This window comes from Thermobia domestica, chromosome 15, assembly GCF_964235325.1.
Source record: "Thermobia domestica chromosome 15, izTheDome1.hap1.1, whole genome shotgun sequence".
In the NCBI taxonomy this organism is placed as follows: Eukaryota; Metazoa; Arthropoda; class Insecta; order Zygentoma; family Lepismatidae; genus Thermobia; species Thermobia domestica.
Window position 1 is genome coordinate 12,311,208 of NC_137468.1, and position 18,562 is coordinate 12,329,769.

The window sequence follows — 18,562 nt, forward strand, 5'->3', positions numbered from 1 at the left end:
CATTGCAATTATTTTCTATTTTAAAATTAGAATAAAAAATAAACATAATGAATTAGCATGGGGGAAAACCAGTGATCTCTGTGAGTTCATCTCTGTGAGAAGAAGATCAGTAACCACTGAAAAAAAATACAATGGTATTTTATATTTGCAAATAATAATAATAATAATATCTATGAGTGTGCCGCGAGAATTCAAGTTATACCCGTAGTGTGCCGAAAGTTGAAAAAGGTTGGGAAACGCTGCCATAGACACTCATCTCTCTAAAAATAATCTGGAAGCTATGCTATTTTCATAAGGAAATTCGAATACGTTTAGAAATATACATAACAGATCTTGAAAAGTATTTATCTGAGCCGACATCTTTTATCCATTAAGTTGAGGAAACTCATAGATGAAACTATGACGTGATGTGAGAAGCTCTTAAGGGATCTGACTGACGAATGTGGATCATTTTTTTAAAAAACAACCTTGCTTCTTTATTTATTTTATCATTAGGATCAATTTAGATCGTCCTTCCACGTAAACAAATTATATTGTTTCTCAAATATCTTTCAAGATCGATCTGTCATAACAATATTAATGGTGAATTATAGCTTTTTCTTTTTTTTTTTTTTTAAAAAAGGAAAAATTCCACTTTAAATTGTGGGAAGAACAAGAGTCTTTGTTGCGGTTTCACGTAGAAATTTACGATATATTTTTATTAAGGAAATCAGGGAAGGGACGAACACACAGACATACATACAAAAATAACTTTTTTTGGGAGGGGGAATGTAGGGGCAATGAAACATCAAATCCATTTTCTTCACGATCACCAGTTTCTTTTCCTATTGTCGGTCTGGAAGTTTCTTTTAAAATCATATTCGTGGTAACTTTTTAACGCTCAAAGTTAGCTACACTGTTCAAGTTTGCAGTGACTATCTCGAGAGTTGAGCACATATCAATACGAGCTAGTGGCAGATCAACAACATTGTTAAGGATCATAGATTTTTAGAAATAAAACATGTAAGTACCCAATTCCTCAATCTATACAATAGACATGAATTAATTACACACTTTTATTAGAGAATTCTTTCATTTTCTACTAAATAGGTCGTCGAAGAAGGTGTGACTTTTTGTGCTTGTGTAAGATGTGTGTGTGTGTGTCTATGAAATAGTGAAATGAGGCTTTTGCTTCGAGATAAATTTTATACAAAAGGAAGCCAATAATTCTATGTACATCAGTTTCTTCGCCATTATTTCTTGCTGTAGTAGCTGTATTTTTATTTTTTTTATTAAACTTAACCGCGTTTTGTAGTTAGATTTATCGTTATAACGCTGTGCTTTTTTTGCTTTTTTAAAACTGCGACTAAATTTCGCCGATTTTTCGTATCTCTGTTAACTAAAACCTTGATCAACATCAAGAATATTAACTTAAGATTTAAAAATTGTTAATATAAATGCGTTTGAAACGAAAATAATAAAATTACAATCTATTAGACAATAAAAATGTATATACGTAAAATTCTCGATCGGTTCGAGTGGACAGGCGCAAAGGTTTTCTGCGCAAAGATACTTTATATTTTTATACGTAATTATTAACAAGTAGAAGACAAATTTGTTTTATCTTTCTAAGCAGAAATAATTGAATTCTTTCCTTGTTAAATATGTATTAGTAATAAGTATTTTAACTCACATATGAAAGCCTATTGTATTTGTTCTGTATTCGATCGATTTCGAAGACTTTTTTTTCATAACCTATCAACTAATCTACATAGACGAGAAGTCGGCGTTAATGCAGTAGTTAAAAGAAAGTGATGTCCATAAAACTCGATCCTTATAATGAACATTTCCGATCTAGAGTTTTGTCTTTATTGTTTCAGAAACACGCACACATATAACAGCGTTTCTAATTATTTATCTCTTTACTTAAAAGAAAAGAAACGTCTGTAGTAAAATAGTTGTTCAAATACAGAACCTATAAATAATTTGATTTTAGGATTCTTATACATCTTAAATTAGTTACTTGTTAAGATCACACAGTGGGATTCATAAGATTGAATTATTAGTCCGTTCGTCCGTCCGTCACTCCACATGATAACTCTTGAGTGGAAGCGAATTTTTGAATTTTATTTTTTCTTGCAATAGATAGAGCGACTCTCTATTCCATCTAGATAGAGTAACTATCTAGAGCATAGACCGTAGATTATATGCATCCTGCATAGTAGCAAACAAATGCTGATTGCCTGTACTGCAAGGATAACTAGCTTTTCTTATTGCAATTATATCGGCCGAGATTGTTAATAGAGTCAATACATTAATATCTTTAACGGTGGTTATCCATATTTCCTTAAAAATTAATAACAGTTCCTAGTATCTATGCAAACCTGCACAGTAGCAATGAAATGTTGGTTGCCTATAATGGAAGGATAAGTAGATTTTCTTATTGCATTTCTCACGACCGTTAATGCAGTCAATCCATTAACATCTTTAACGATTGTTATGTATATCCCGTTGAATATTAATATCATCTCCTAGCTTCTATGCAACCTGCACAGTAGCAAAGAAATGTTGATTGCCTATAATAAAATGATATGAAATTGCCTAATACTTTTTGCTGTCTTAGGAGGCCTTATCACTGCGAAATTAAAATACCTCTAATTTTACAGTAATTATGTGATATCTTCAAATAGATAGAAGGTAATCAAAATGTGGAACAAAGACACCCTAGACAATATTACTTTGCATGAGGTACCGTAATCACGACTCACCTAGTAGCTTTCTGTTTGCTGCCATTTAGAAACGCGAAAATAAATGACGGGTTTCTAAATGGCTGGAAATCGAAAGCAGATAAGTGAGTCGTGATAACGGAATATCATGTAAAATAATATTGTTTAGGGCGTTCTTGTTCCACGTTTTGATTATCTTTTATCTATTTGAAGATATCACATAATTACTGTAAACTTAGTGGTATTTTAATTTCGCAGTGATGGGGTCTCTTAACTAGAGTTTATTTTCCTCTCGTATCAATACTACTGACAGAGAACAATGAACGCTTCTAATAGGAGATTATGTACTGCATAAAATTTAAGAAAAAAACAACACTACAGCAGAAAGTCAAAACTGTATTTATTACCTTTTATCGAAAGTTTTGGATACAATTTACCCCGATACACTCTATTCTTTTCCCTCAAACTATAGATGTTCTGCAAAGAAAAAATTAGAATATTACAATTCGGATTTTTAAAAAATTATTACATTTAGTAAAGTTTATAACGAAAAATGACACCAGTTTATAGGAAGCATTTAATTACTTCGTAGAACTGTCTTTAGTGGCAAAAAGTGCAGTTTTTTTCATTCTTGCAACTCCAAACGGTCGTTTGACTTAATGAAAATTACAATTTTGCTCAGTATAATATCTCTCAGTATTAGTACTCCATGTAGCAAAGAATTTAGCACGCACATTTTATGATACTCTTGGTCTCTAGTCTGATTTTTGGTGGGGCACATACAAGGGCGCCCATGTTGTGGTTTCCAAGGAGGGGGGCAAGTATAAGCGACATTTCAAATGTAGTTCAAATTTTGCCGTAACTATTCTAAAATATCTATTGGGTTTTCGATCTTCCGAAGCACAATTTCCTCTAAAGGGGGGCAAGCGCCCCACCTTGCCCCCTTGATGGGCGCCCTTGGGCACATAATTTTTTAATGAGGTTGGTATACCAAAAATCTTTTTTTTGACTGTGAGTATCCACCTGTCCAGGAGATAAAAATATCTCAAGCACTATAGAATGGATCACCATCATTTTTGGCCAGGGTGTACAGGGTCTAGAGCTAAAATTCGAGTTCGTTGATGAAAATTATATTCAAACCGGAAGTGGTAGAAATCAATTACTTCCGGTATTAATGTTGATCACCATAGAGTAAAAACCGTAATAACGAGAAAAGATTGTCTGTAATTGATTAAGCGCCCCAAGAATAGATTTCATTTCCGGCCTTAATTCATTACTAAAACCGGAAGTGATAGAAATACACTATAACTTCCGGTTTCAATATTGATCTACATACAGCAAAACAATAAGAGACAGCGAGAAGCAGTTTTTGGAATTGATTTAGCGTTCTAAGAATAGGCACCATCTTCTCTTTTAACTCTTTATTCAAACCGGAAGTGGTAGAAATCACTCGCTTCCGGTATTAACGTTGGTCGTTATAGAGTAAAAAACGGTAATAGGTGGCCACAAGCGGTTTCCTCCGATCAATTAAGCATCCGAAGAATATATATTCTATTTCGACTATCAATTAAAATCAGAAGTGGTAGAAATCTAATACCACTTCCGGTTTCACTGTTAATATAACGCCATACAAAGCATACTCCTTCACGTTGTATACACTTCACACTGCTGTTTGTTTAACGATCAACGAGAGGTAATTGAGAAACAACGTGGAATAAAAGGTAGCTAATTCTTGTGCAGAAAGCTTGGTATAAAATCAAATTGGAATCGATGTGCAGACCACGCAACTTCCAAATAAAAGTTATCTGGATTGTTATGTAACGCCAGAGAGCTTTGTGCTTAGTAACGCCAAGAAATTTTGTGCTCTGTATCGCGGCAGAGCTGTGTGTTCTTTAACGCAAGAGAGCTTTGTGTTATGTAACGCGAGAGAGGTTTCTGCTATGTAACGCCACAGAGCTTTGTGTTATGTAACACCAGAAACCTTTGTGGTTTATAACGCCAGATAACTTTGTGTTCTTTAACATAAGAGAACTTCGTGTTATATAACGCCAGAGACCTTTGTGTTCTGTAAAGCCAAAAAGTTTTGTGTTTTATAACGCCAGAGAATTTTTCTCTTCTGTAACGCCATAGACCTTTGTGTTCTGTAACGCCATAGAGTTCTTTTGTCCTGTAACACCAGAGAGCTTTAATTTTTGAACATCTCCCAGAAGATAAAATATGTATAAGTAAAGAAAATGAAAATCATGAACTCTCACGCAAACCTCAATTGTCGAATTTCCATAGGTGCACAATTTGGGAAACACTCTTTACGAAACACTGCTACAAATGTTATATAATGTAACATATACTTTCTTTATTTGCGTACGATATCTACAAGTATATAAGTAAACATGAATATAACGATTTTTGGAGACCAACTCTTTTTAGATTGCCGCATGATTCTGTTAATTTTTGGTACGAGGACAATGTTCTAACTTAGATTCTGCCACATGAATTTGATTAAAGTGCATATCCTAAGAGGATATAAATGTGGTATAATTTATGCAAAATAAAAATTTAAAAAATCAGCACTTACAAGTACGTCAAATTCTGAAGATGAAACTTAATACATAAATTCCCCATTACAAATAAACAGTCACCATTCCCATCATTTCTGAAAACTCTTGAATTAGAGAACTTAACCTAACAGTTATTGTGTGAAATTAGAGAACCTAACCTGACAGTTGTTGTGTGAATTAGAGAACTTAACCTAAATACGTATTTAATATTATTTAAAAGTTTTTACACCTTATTAGAGTCAAAAATTAGAAATCGAGTTCGTTGATAGAGGTGAGGTGATTCATCCGTTGGGAATGCAACAAACCAATTATTTCAGGTTTTTACATTGATCATTATAGATCTAAAACGGTAATGATAGCAAAAATCGATTACAGTAATCGATAAAACGTTCCAAAAATAGATTTCTTCTGCACACTTAATCTCTATTAACCCACCAAAACCCAAACATTGTTCAAGTAAGAATTTTTGAACAAAACTTTCACGGTTCACTAAATGAGGGCCTTAGATAGCAGAAATGTCCAAAAAAGTGTTTTTGAATTAATTGGAAACCCAATGTGACACCTGTGACTCAGCGAGAAACAGACGTAGTTTACAACTTTAATTTAATACATGAACAATTACTATTTTACCAGAGTAATTATTGTACCTTTTAGATACAGGAAAAATCAATTATTAGGGAGTTAAATACTTACTTATCATAAGAATAAATAAAATATATCCGGAAGCTGAAAGGCGCTCGAGAACTCCACGAGCCACATGCAGCTACTGACAAGAAAAGTTGAATAAAATTGCTAAAACCGGAAGAAAAGGAACGAAACAAAGCTTGCTACAAAGGTTTATGTGTGGCTTATAAAGTACAATGGGTATTTGTGTAAAACGTTTGATACTAACTTTATAAGGTCAACAGGAAATCAATGTGACACACTGGGGATACACTGGGGATTTGTGGGTTAAACCGGAGGTGATAGAAATCTACCACCACTTGCGCTTTCAATATCAAAGGAGAAAATATCTCGCCATACAAACCAAACTTCTACTCGTGGTGTACACGTGACATTCCTACTTGTCTTTAACTGGTTTTCTCTAAAGAGTCACAAAATACACTTTTCTTTTCTCTAAACTCTTCTTTTGTCATATTCCTATTTTTGTTTTTTAGTTTCCGTTACATATTTAAGATATTCAGTAATGCTGTAATCTAGATATTGAAAACCACTCCATACCTTATACTCTATCATCAATAGTCGTAACCCAGTTTCCTTTGTTTATGTAGACTCAAAGTATTTGGGAACAAGATCCTGAGACGAATATTCGCACCCAAGAGGATAGGGAATGGGAAATGGCAGAAAATTCATAACGAGGAACTACAAGATTTATATCGTTTACCAAACATTGCTAGGGTCATCAAGTTTAGGAGGCTCAGGTGGACAGGTCATGAAGCCAGAATGGAAGAAAGTAGGAACGCTTTCAAAGTCTTAACTGGAAATCCAATCGAAAAATGACCATTAGCAAGACCTAGGCGTAGATGGGAGGACAATATTAAGATGAATCTCGCAGAAATGGAAATGCAAAGTAGAAATTGGATCCAGTTAGCTAAGGATAGAAAGCAGTGGTGAGCTTTTATGAATACGGCATTGAACCTCCCGTTTCCATAGGCCATAGAATTAGTTAGTTACTTCCTTTGTTCACGATACGCTGACCATGCTTTACCTAAATCAATATGCGACATCATGCTATCCATAGCCCTCCGTGTGCTGTTCCGGGGAGTTAGAAAGATTGGGTTTCATTTTAGGACCTGGAATTAGGATTTCTAGACAGTCATTTGTGGTCTTTTAATCTCGTCGTATATGAGGGATGATATATCTCGGCGATCACACTACCTGGGGACATAAGGAAGGAAGGAAGCGACCTGGAGTCTTTATATTAGACCAGTGGCGTATCTAGAAGATAAAACTAAGGAGGAGCAACCAGAACCCAGACCAAAGGTGTCCAAACTCATAAGGTCGGCGCTCACGAGTTCGGAACTCACGCTCACTCGACCTCAACCTCACGAAGTGAGCGTAAGGTTGAGAGCGTGCGGTCAGACTGGTTATGTGAGTGTGAGGTTGAGTGAGGGTGAGGTCAGACTGGTGAAGTGAGCGTGAGGTCAGACTGGTGAGGTGAGCGTGAGGTTGAGTGAGTGTGAGGTCAAACTGGTTATGTGAGCGTGAGATCAGACCGGTGAGGTGAGTGTAAGGTCGAGTGAGGGTGAGGCCAGACTGGTGATGTGAGCGTGAGATTGAGTGAGCATGAGGTCAGACTAATGATGTGAGCGTGAGGTCAGACTGGTGAGGTGAGCGTGAGGTCGAAATGGGTTTGTCAGCGTGAGGTTGAGTGAGGTTAGGTCAAAATGGTCACCTCTGTCCCAGACTATGATAGGTATATCATGAGTTTACGCAAAACATTTTAATTTGAAATCCGTTTAAGCACTTCGTTAACAGGAACTAGGAATATCTAATGTTTCAAAAATTTTCCAATAATGAATAAAACGCAACACTTAGTATAAACTTTCAAAAATCTATAAATTACTTTTGTCACTCAAAAAACTGGGCAGCCTAGTCCTCTGGGGCCCCGGGCTAGATCCATTGTGTTAGGTACCATCTTGGCATTTACCTGGTGAATGAGGAAAACCTCCACTGTGGATTTTTGGCCTGAAAAGACTTTTACACCTTTCCGTTCGAGTATACCCACTAGGAACTGAACTTAGGATCACTTCCACCAAAGGAGAGAACATTAGCGACTACATTACGCGCGACCACTGATTGGTTTTCTGTTCCATTCTTTTAAACATTGTTGTAAGAGTAGACCCTAGTATGCGGCAGTTGGGTGCTAACGTGGAAAATTTGCTTTCTCTCTCTCTCTCTCTCTCTCTCTCTCTCTCTTTCTCGTCTTTAATTGAATAATCACCCCATCGCTGATGAAATGAGGTGAATACGGTTTATGTCTCATGGTTATGATCTGTAGGTTGTTTGGAGCAGGATGATTAATGAAAGTTAACGGTTACGAAATAACCGGTGGAATGAGAATGCGAGAGAACTCTGAGAAAACCCGCGGGAACGATGTTGCCCACCCAGGGCCGTGCCGTGGGGGGGGGGCGAAAAATTCGATAGAAAAAAGGAAAAAATAGGAAAAATTGCTTGGAATATATGTATGGGGGCGCTGTCGTATACTTTCGCCCCGGGCGCTGATTTTCCACGGCACGGCTCTGTGCCCACCATAAGTTCGCGTGGCCTGCCATCGAATCAGGGACTTCCCGTACAAAGACTTAAGCGCTCTGCCACTGAGTTATCATCTCCCCGATCCGCTGTTGATGGTATCCGTAAATTTTCTCCTAATGTTTGTGTCTTCTTCCATTTCATTGAACAGTTGCATCATTCGTCGGTATTCAATTCTTTCTTTTTTTGAAGACAACTTTTTTCCTGCAATCAGGAAAATCATTCGTAGTGTATATCTATTTTGTCTTCAAACTTCCGATTTTTATATTAGTAGAAGTTTTTTTTTCTTTAAATAAAGCTCGGGTGATTGAGATTTCATCCCATAACAAGAGCCCGCAGCTAGTGTACATTTTTTTTAAAAAAAAGAGAAAAACATTTCGCTATCTTTCTTTCTCATCTCGTTAAAAAACTCAGAGGTTTATCCCTCCTCAGAGGACCACATGTTATCAGATAATCTCTTCCCATCTCCAGCGCGCGAGCAAGAATTGAGCTGCTCGGGCGAACAAAACAATAAGCGTCACATCCGATGAAATACATTTATTTGGTAGAATGAGATTGAACCATAGAATAGTATGTAGGTAATTTAATTTTGGAAATCTGCCTACAGATGGCAGGGGAAGCTTGTTTGGTATGTGTCGTTGCATTGAATTGCATGGAAATGGTTCACCTTCTTTTCCCAATTTACTCAAAGATTAGAAAATGTGACATAGCACTATGTTGCCCCGAGCCGTTCAATTCTGTCTTGCATGTGCATAACCATCCACGAAATGTGGAATACGATCAAAATTGATCCACAAGTTTAACAGAACTGGACTCTGCACGCCGTACTATCAATCTATGTTTTTACAACTAATATGTGCTTCGCCGTTTAAAATATGTGTGTATAAGCGTAGACAGAACTTTTCGTTTGGGTGCGCACATAGATAATATTTCTTTTTAAATAAAATTTTTCAATTTAACGCCCCACGATTATGACCTTTAGGCTAAGGGAGAAGGATGATTAAGGCAACTGAATGCTGATGGAAAAAATGGCGGAATGAAAACGTAAGAGGAAACGGAAGCATCCCCGAAGAAACCTATGGACACGCAAACTTACTCGGCCGGAAATCGAAGCAGGAACCCCACGTATAAGAGAAAAGTTCTACTTTTGAGCAGAGCCGTGCCGTGGAAAACCAGCGCCCGGGGCGAGAGTATACGACGGCGCCCCCACACATATATTCCAAGCAATTTTTCCTATCTTTTTTCCTTTTCTCTCCCGAATTTTTCGCCCCCTTACTTCGGCGCCCGGGGCCGTCGCCCCGTTCGCTCCCCCCACGGCACGGCCCTGCTTTTGAGCCACTGTGCCTCCTTATCGATATATTAGAAAATACCGATCAATATAACGTAATGTCGTATAGCACTAGCCAGTAGCATGAGTTTTTATAAATGATAACATCAGAATAGGCACAGTTCATGCTAAACCGCTGTGTGACGAACAAGTAGCAGTGCCACATGTACATCAAGTAAATTAGCTTGGTTTGTATGGCGTGATATTTTCTCAATTAGTATTAAAACCGGAAGTTGTACCAGATTTCTACAACTTCCGGTTATAGGAGAAAGATTAGAATGGAGATAGGATATCCTTCGGACTCTGAAATGATTGCTGGAAACCGGTTCTCACTATCTATTACCGTATTTACTCTATAATGATTAACAGTAAAACTAGAAGTGGCCAATTTCTGCCAATTCCAGCTCGAAAAAAAAAGGGTTTAGACAGAAGACGGTAAATCGATTCCAAAATAACCGCTTATCGCTATATTGGATTGTTTTTGCTCTGAGTAGATAAATATTGAAACACAAAGTTGTAGTGAATTTCTATCACTTCCGGGTTTGATAAAATGTAAAATGTACTCTTGAGACGCGAAATGTGAAATGTGATGGAGGTGATCAATGTTTAAACCGGAAGTGGTTAATTTGTACTACTTCCGGTTGATGGATCACCCTCATTAACAAACTCGATTCTTAAGTTCTGACTCTCTACGTCCTGGCCAAAATTGATGGTGATGCATCAAGTTGTTACTGAGATATTTTACTCTCTTGGACGTATGGACGCACGGACAGATTAAATATATAGATGAGGTTTTGGTAAACGAAACCCTTTGGCAAGATATCAGTTTTTATGACACGTATGATATCATTTATCCAATATTCAGTATTATCCCATTCAATATTTTTGCATGCCCAAGTTTTAATTCATTTACCATATAGCCCGTACCTGGCACCGGCAGAGTATCATTTGTATGGAACGTATAATGAATGATGTGAGGGGTATGCCTTCTCATCATTATCTAAAATTTACACTTTTCTTCTGGTCCTTTGAAAAGTGTAAAAACGGGACAGCACTATATTGCAACAGTAGAGAATAGATCTAGGCCTTCCAGTTTAATATCTGACGCGATATTGACAGACGATGAGTCTTTCAGTGGCTCCACAAACTTACAATAAAGTTTCTCTCTCTTTTTTTCAAAAAAAGAAAAAAGAAATAGACGATATAGAATAAAAATTTCCATTGGTTTCACCATTAAAACAGTACTCGAGTTTATAAAAAATGCAGCGCTCTAAAGTTGAAAGCACACCGTTTAATCGATAACCATAGCATGTTCGGCCAATGTTTATTGCTAAATCCATTCAGCCGTTATATTGTATCTGTTTTCATATCTGCTTTTATAATAGACCAATTAAATGACAATAAAGTATTTAAAAAGAAAACTTAGTTCGTTTTTCCTGCATAGAGCATGCTCGAAAATGTAGTTTCTCTGTTAAAAGCTTGGTCCGAAAAAAAGGGAAATATCCGTGCTTTGAGCCGCGTGGAATAAGTGTTGAGATTTTAGAGCTAAAAAGAAAAGAATAATGTAGTTGTCTGTTTTCGTTACCTGGATATAAACCCAAGTCCCTAGATGTAAAAAAAAAAAAGAAAGATTTTCTCTTTCCTTTTTGTTTTCACGTTGAGTTTTTATTTTTATTTTAGAGAGCTTTTGTTTTTCGGAGGCCGGAATATCCTTTATCCGGTTTGTTGGCGAGGCACGGGAAAGCACTCGCGGGACTCCAAAAATCGATTGGCCAGCTGTGTGTGTTGGTCGACTAGAGCAAAACACTGTGTCCTTCCTTTTACTGCATCACAATTGTGGAAGAAAAACACGAAATACTATTGCGTGCCTTCAATCAACTATACGATGCATGAAAATACATTTTCTTCTTTTCTTATTTAGATGGACATTCCTATTGGTTTATATTTCTCCAAACACACGTGCATACACAAATATTTCGTAATTGGTAGCAGGTCAAGTAAGAAGCAGTGGGCGTGTTCTCAGAGCTGCTGCTTTCGGAATGGTAATGTTACTTATCATTAATAATGTATGTATTACCGAAACTAATAATAGACACTGTTACACGCAATTTACATAGGAGCATTTCCTTTATGCCATATGTATTTGACAATCTTTGATATCTATGCAAAACGTCATATATTTGTCGGGTGTTCTACGAATAGCGCCCACGGACAAGAAAGTGTTATTCTTCAGGTCAAAGTGAACCAAAATATTATATAATGATATATGTTCCGATGCCTCCTTCAGCCGCTATAGGAAAGCAGAAGTTTCACTATCTGGCAACAACACATACTAAATGGGAACCATTAGCATAGCTCTACAAATCAATCAAACTGTCATTTGGGAAGAATCGATGTAATTATGTGATGGATTGGTAGTCTTACTGTATGGTTCTTTATTTGCAATTTTGTTACATTATGCAATTCGCGTCTCCAGACGCGGGCCCGAAATGTATACAGTTATATATACACTTTTCGCTTTATTTTGGCTTGTAGAATAGCGTCTGTAGTCCGTGGGCGCCATTTTTAGAACACACAATATATATAGGGATATAGCTGGTGGGAGAACATTACACTGTAAAAAATGAGGTGTTGAAATAACTCAAAATGACTACCACTTTAGCATGTTAGTTGTGTGTTAACTCAGGAGCAAGCACATCGCCTTCCGGGCATATCACAAATAACTCTTTATTACCTGGGAGAATTTTCATTTGTATTTATCATTTAATATAAGCAAGGCTTTGCGAAGTATATTTGGCACTTGTGCCAAGTAACGAATAATGTTCTATGTTTTCTGTAATCGGTCACAATAATATTGTTGTAAACCTGTGTATCGTCTGACAGGAGTTACATAAGCAACAGTTCTGTCATCTTCTGTTCATATTTGCTAAGACACAAGAATAACAGATAAAGAAAACAGATGAAAGCACTGCTCTCTGTGTAACTGTTGGCAGATGATTCAAAGGTTTACAACGATATTATTGTGACTGATTACAGAAAACATAGAATGTGTTTAGTTACTTGCCACAAATGTGAAATATAATTTGCAAAGCTTTACTCGTACCAGCCAATAAAGAACAATACAAATACTCACAGCCAGTAACGAGGTATTTCTGATATGCTGTGAAGGCGATGTGCTTGGTGTTGAATTGACACACAAGTAACACGCTAAAGTAGTAGTCATTTTGTGTTGTTTCAACACCTCATTTTTTGCTGTGTAAACACACTACTGTAGTTTGGATTCCACCTTCAACGGTAGATCTACGTCTTACGTAGTCTCGGCGCTGAAAAGATGCTAAACTTCAACAAACAAACAAACAAAAAACTTTATACAGTCATCCTCGATTTTACGGACCCTGATTTACGAGATTTTGGAAACAACCGACGAAGTCTGGAGTAGATTTGAAAGGCGTGGTTTCAAGGTACAAATGTTGAATTCACTATATCGTAATGTATATTCACAGTATACCAGGTATTTTGCTCGATCATATCGGGCACTGTGATTGATTAAAAGTCCAGCACTATATCTTTCTTCTTTCTTTCTTTGTGTAATTATGGATTTTAGCCACCGCAGATTGGGTGTCATATCTTACGGATCATCGGCAACACCTGACTGCTTTTACCGCCTTTTATCCCTTTAAAACGAGTAATGAATGTATTGAATGTATCTCCTAATTTGAGTTAGATAATTAACTACACTTTCAAAATATTTTGTTAACTACTTTCCGAGGGCAATATACCCGAAAAACAGAACATTAAAATTGTCTCATATTATTCCTCAGCATGATAGGCACTGATCATTATAATCAGCATCATCATAATCATAGCCATTCTGCCATTACTGGCAGATCACTTGCCACAAGTTTATTTTCCCGTGATTTTGGTCTACGGGCTCACAGATTCTAGTTTCTATTAGCAAACATCGGATCCATTAAAGTTATTCTAATAAAACTAAATTAATTAAACTCCTGGAGAAACAGCTCTGAGGGAGCCAGGTGTCAACCAGTCGGCTTATGACACTCATGTCTTTGAAGTGGTGTGTGGTCAACACATTGGTTCCTCTCGCTGTTAATGCTGTTTTTTTTAGACCGGAGTTCTCTACTTATTCCCTCCAAGTGTGAGGTTGGATCGACACCGCCAAGTCAATATTATCTGGTTGTGTATGAATGGTCCCAGTCTATCCTCTGACCTTGATCCGGAACTGCTTGGCTTTACTGATCTTATGAGAAGCGGTATTCCAGTACGAATAGTGGTTCAAATTCCTCTATAAACTGTAGGTCTTGTTCATTATAGCCTTGTTGTTGTTTAAGAACATAAATGCCATCCTAGACTACCCTGCATTTTGAAGGTACAATGAAACAAATAGATGAGTACCTTTGAGATGCTAGGGGTGTAACCTGACCACTTGATCTATGAAGCAATAATTGGTAATTCTTCTTCGTGACTCTTTTATTACCTAATGTATTTATCCTTAACTTTAGTCCTGGATGGACACTGGAGTATAACAAGACAATAACGCTCAGTCTTCAGAAAAGATTGAAGCTTCAAGCATCTATTTATTATATCAATTTGTGTAAACATGCCATCATCATCATCATCATAGGTATTCTGCCATTGTTGGCAGGTCAGTTGCCGCAACTGAGAAGCTTCCATGCTCCACGATCTTCCGCTAATCTCTTCGTCGTCACGTAGTTCACATTTCACATTTCACGTAGTTCAGGTATCTAAATATTACGCACGTATCTAAAGCTAGTCACCTGTTTCATTTTATCTAACCAGTATATCTGAAATTAGTTTAAACATGTAAAAAAAAATATTTTTCATTCAACTACTTAGGTAAAATATATTCCTTCCTTAAGTCAAACTTGGATAAGAAATGAAATAAAATCTTACTGTTTAACGTTCAAACGTTTATGCCCTTTAGACTAAGGGAGACGATGATTAAGGCAAGTGAATGATAATGGAAGAATTGGTGGAATGAGAATGTGGGATTAAACAGAGGCACGATATTATCCGTCACAAACTTACTTGGTGGGAATCGAACCAAGGATCTCACGCACCAAAGGTAAGCACTTTATCATTGAGCTACCGTAGCCATATCAAGAGCTCATATCTTGCTATCACTTATCGGTTTCGCTATAATGAAGATTAATATACAAACTGGGAGAGGTAGTTGATTTTTACAATTTTTATGATTCAATCAAAGTAGAAGATGAAACATATTGTTACGGTTCTGGACTTATATCAACAAACTGTTACTCGCTATCTAGTACAGTTTCTGTACTCTGGCTTTCAGGGCTGAAATTGGGAGTCAGAGGTTTTCGATACTTCCGGTTTGAGTAAAGGATTTAAGACTGAAAAACCTATTCCTGGAACCTATTCCATCCATATTTAGAAAAAGTTTCTCCCTGCTTATGACCAGTTTTGTTCCATGAGGATAAATATTAAAGGAGGGAGCTGTAGTGGATTTTAACCACTTCCAGTTTTAGTGGAGTAATATGAGTTGAGAAGGTGCTATTCTTGAAGCGATGAATGCACATAAGAAAACTGTTTGTTGCTATCTTCTGCTGTATTGCTATTAGCATTAGAAACGGAAATGATATACAGTGCGTTCAAAAAGTCACTCCGCAGTGTGTTATGGCAAAATGATACATAAAAACTCACTGCTATAGTAAATGTTGAAAGTGGTTTATCTTAGCTTAAAGGGACAAGTCAATTTTTGTGAACACTCGAAGTAAAGATTGGTTATCGCTAAATTGTATGTACCGTTATATGTGATAGGGCCCTCAGTACTTTAATAGTTTCAGATCGATCTTGATAGTGTTCAACGTATACTGTTGAACTATTTTACAATGAATAATGTTTTACATGTTATTTATACTTTTGACCCGCACGAAGCACATGCTCAACTAAAAACCAATTGTTTCCCCATTGTAACAAACACTTTAATTACTCGATACTCGAACAAAACAGAACTCTGCCCGATTTTTGAGCACTACAACTTATTACAATGTAACGCGAACCATTTTAATTGTGCAGTATACATCTCTAATGAGCTGAAAATTAAAGTGTAGCTTAGTTGCAATCTGTATCAGCATACACACGCACAAGGGGAAACGTAAATATTTACATCTTTTCTCCCCATAGTAACAAGTGTCTACATTCAGTATGGAACGAGTTTTTGAACGCACTGCATTTGTATCACTTCTGGTTGAGAAAGAGACTTAAGGACGGAGATGTAACCTATCCCTGGGACGCTGAATCTGTATCAGAACGTCATTCCTCGTTATCTCGTAGGATATTCGTAGGATATTTGCTCTGATAACCTGCCAACAGGAATATGATGGATATAATAATGTTCTAAAAGACTTCCTGCACTAATGCCTAGCACAGTTTGAAAGTCTAATAATTATGAAAATTTTACAAAACCCAAGTTGAAGACTGAAAGTAGACATCTGTTTAAAATTATTTTTAAAAAAAAGAAGAAAAAAAGAACATTACAGGTCTGCAAGTGTGCTTATTACACTGCAAGTTGTTATGCAACCCACATTACTTTAGCTGTTTGTTGGTTGCATAACTCAAACACTTTTGCGCAATATTACAGCTCAAGAAAAGGATTGACAAGTAACAGTTTTGCGCAATATTACAGCTCAAGAAAAGGATTGACAAGCTACACTTTTGGGCAATATTACAACTCAAGAAAAGTATTGACAAGCAATACTTTCGCGCAATATTACAGTTCAAGAAAAGGATTGACAAGCAATACTTTTGCGCAATATTACAACTTAAGAAAAGGATTGACAAGCAACACTTTTGCGCAATATTACAACTCAAGAATGGAATATATTATAAGAGGTATAGGCTCAATTCCGCTTGCTCAATACCAAGAATGGAACCCTCGATTTCTTATATAATTGGCCAAACCCGACGAGTGACATGCAGAATTGAGCCTATAAATCTTATAATACATACGATGACACACTTTAGAAATAACTTTGATTTATAAAATGTAGCATTCGTATTGTGAAAGTTCCATTTCTGTAAAACGAAGGAGGTTTCTGGGTCTCTTTTTAGAAAAGAGAATCAGCTAAGCGCTGAGGCCTCGTGAGGCGAATGTGGAAAGGATGTAAAGCAATTTGCGTGCCCAACCTACGCCCACGCAAGCACATATGATTCATATTGACGGCTAAAGTGGAGAAATTGTGTTGAGCATGCATGCTGCTGATCCTTTTCTTGTTTGCGTGATTTAATGAAATGAAAAAAGGAACACAGGGTTTTAAGAGTCATAGAGGGCATAAAATGAATTATTTACATTAAAATTACTTCGAGATTTCTTCCCCAACTTTGGAGAAGTTACAGCCACATTTTTACATTAGTTTTTTGTTTTGAAAAAATACAATGTTTCATTCTATCGACTTCATTTTCGATTTCATTATATCGACTTCGTCGGTCACATAGAACGAAGGGTGTCATTCGAGGCTTCGGAGAGAAAAAGGTAATTTCCCTTTGAGATTGAAATTTATATACATTTCAATCAATAGGATAATAACATATTATGAAAAAACTGAAAAGCTACTTACATCAGGGGCCTCGCCTCTCCATTTCTTAACTGAAAATTTGATATTCCATTTTATAACAAACTAGCGTCAGTTATCCGGTTCGCTGGGCAAAAATAAAAAAAAAATTAGTAATATATTCCATTAGTTAGTCACTTTTTACTATTATTGAAGCGCTCTCTGATATTGGTCCTTTACGATCATTTTTATATATTTCCCCCCTTCTCTTTCCCCCAAGCTACGGGGCTGAATTTGGATTTAAACGGCACTGGAAGTGTCACTGTTTATTTCAGCGTCCCCGAAAACTATGGATTCGGCACTAATATCGGCCATTTTCGACCATTTTTATATATATCTTCCTCTCTCCTTCCCTAAGTTGCACCGTCAAAGTGAAATAACAAAAAACATTCATGCCCTAACCTATGTTGAAAATTTGACCGAGATCGTTCGGGTGGTTCAAGAATCATTAAGTCACAAACATAGTCAGTTTCATTTTTATTTATATACTAGCTTTGAATTGTTATCTGTGAAGCCAATATAGCATTCGAAATCAGACGATGTGCATATGAACTGAAAACATTTCCTCCTTCAAACTGTACCACTGTATTAGCCGTTTTGAAGCTAATCTAATCGTAAATGTAACACTTTGGAATCGAATGAGGACTTTAGATACACCCGTTACATAAGTTTCAATGTTAACGTTTTGAGTTAGAATTAAGAACTGACTACAGTACGTTTGTTTTATCTTGGCACACTTCCAAGGATGAATCTATCTGCAACGTGTTCTTGCCACGCCACAGTTAAGTTACGAGTTACAATACACGAGGAAACAGCAAAACACTATACTACTCATAAGTCACTGTAACACACTTGTTCACGTGTGGCAACTAAGCACCTCAAACACCCGCCAAATAGCAATGACCTCATTTGATAGGCCGGCTGACAACTAACGTCACCTACATAACAGAGCCAATAAGACGCCTATTGGATTAAAACGTTCACGTCAGTGCTAGCAGAAAGTACTTTAAAAGCCAATCAAATGCACTGGCGGGAAGCGTCCCAAGATAAAACAAACGTACTTCTAAAGGACGATCTTAAAATTTGGAATTTGGATATTGGGTGCTT

General features: G+C 36.7%; 1 protein-coding gene across 1 annotated transcript in view; it reads left to right on the plus strand.

The window, feature by feature from the left end:
• Positions 1-903: 903 nt before the first annotated feature.
• Positions 904-18,562, plus strand: part of LOC145672078 (neuronal synaptobrevin-like) — an 89,231-nt gene continuing 71,572 nt past the window's right edge. The window contains exon 1 of the mRNA XM_081741330.1: positions 904-1,002. Within this exon, the coding sequence (XP_081597456.1) occupies positions 1,001-1,002 (2 nt within the window). The 5' untranslated portion in view covers positions 904-1,000. The remainder of the gene's footprint in view (positions 1,003-18,562) is intronic.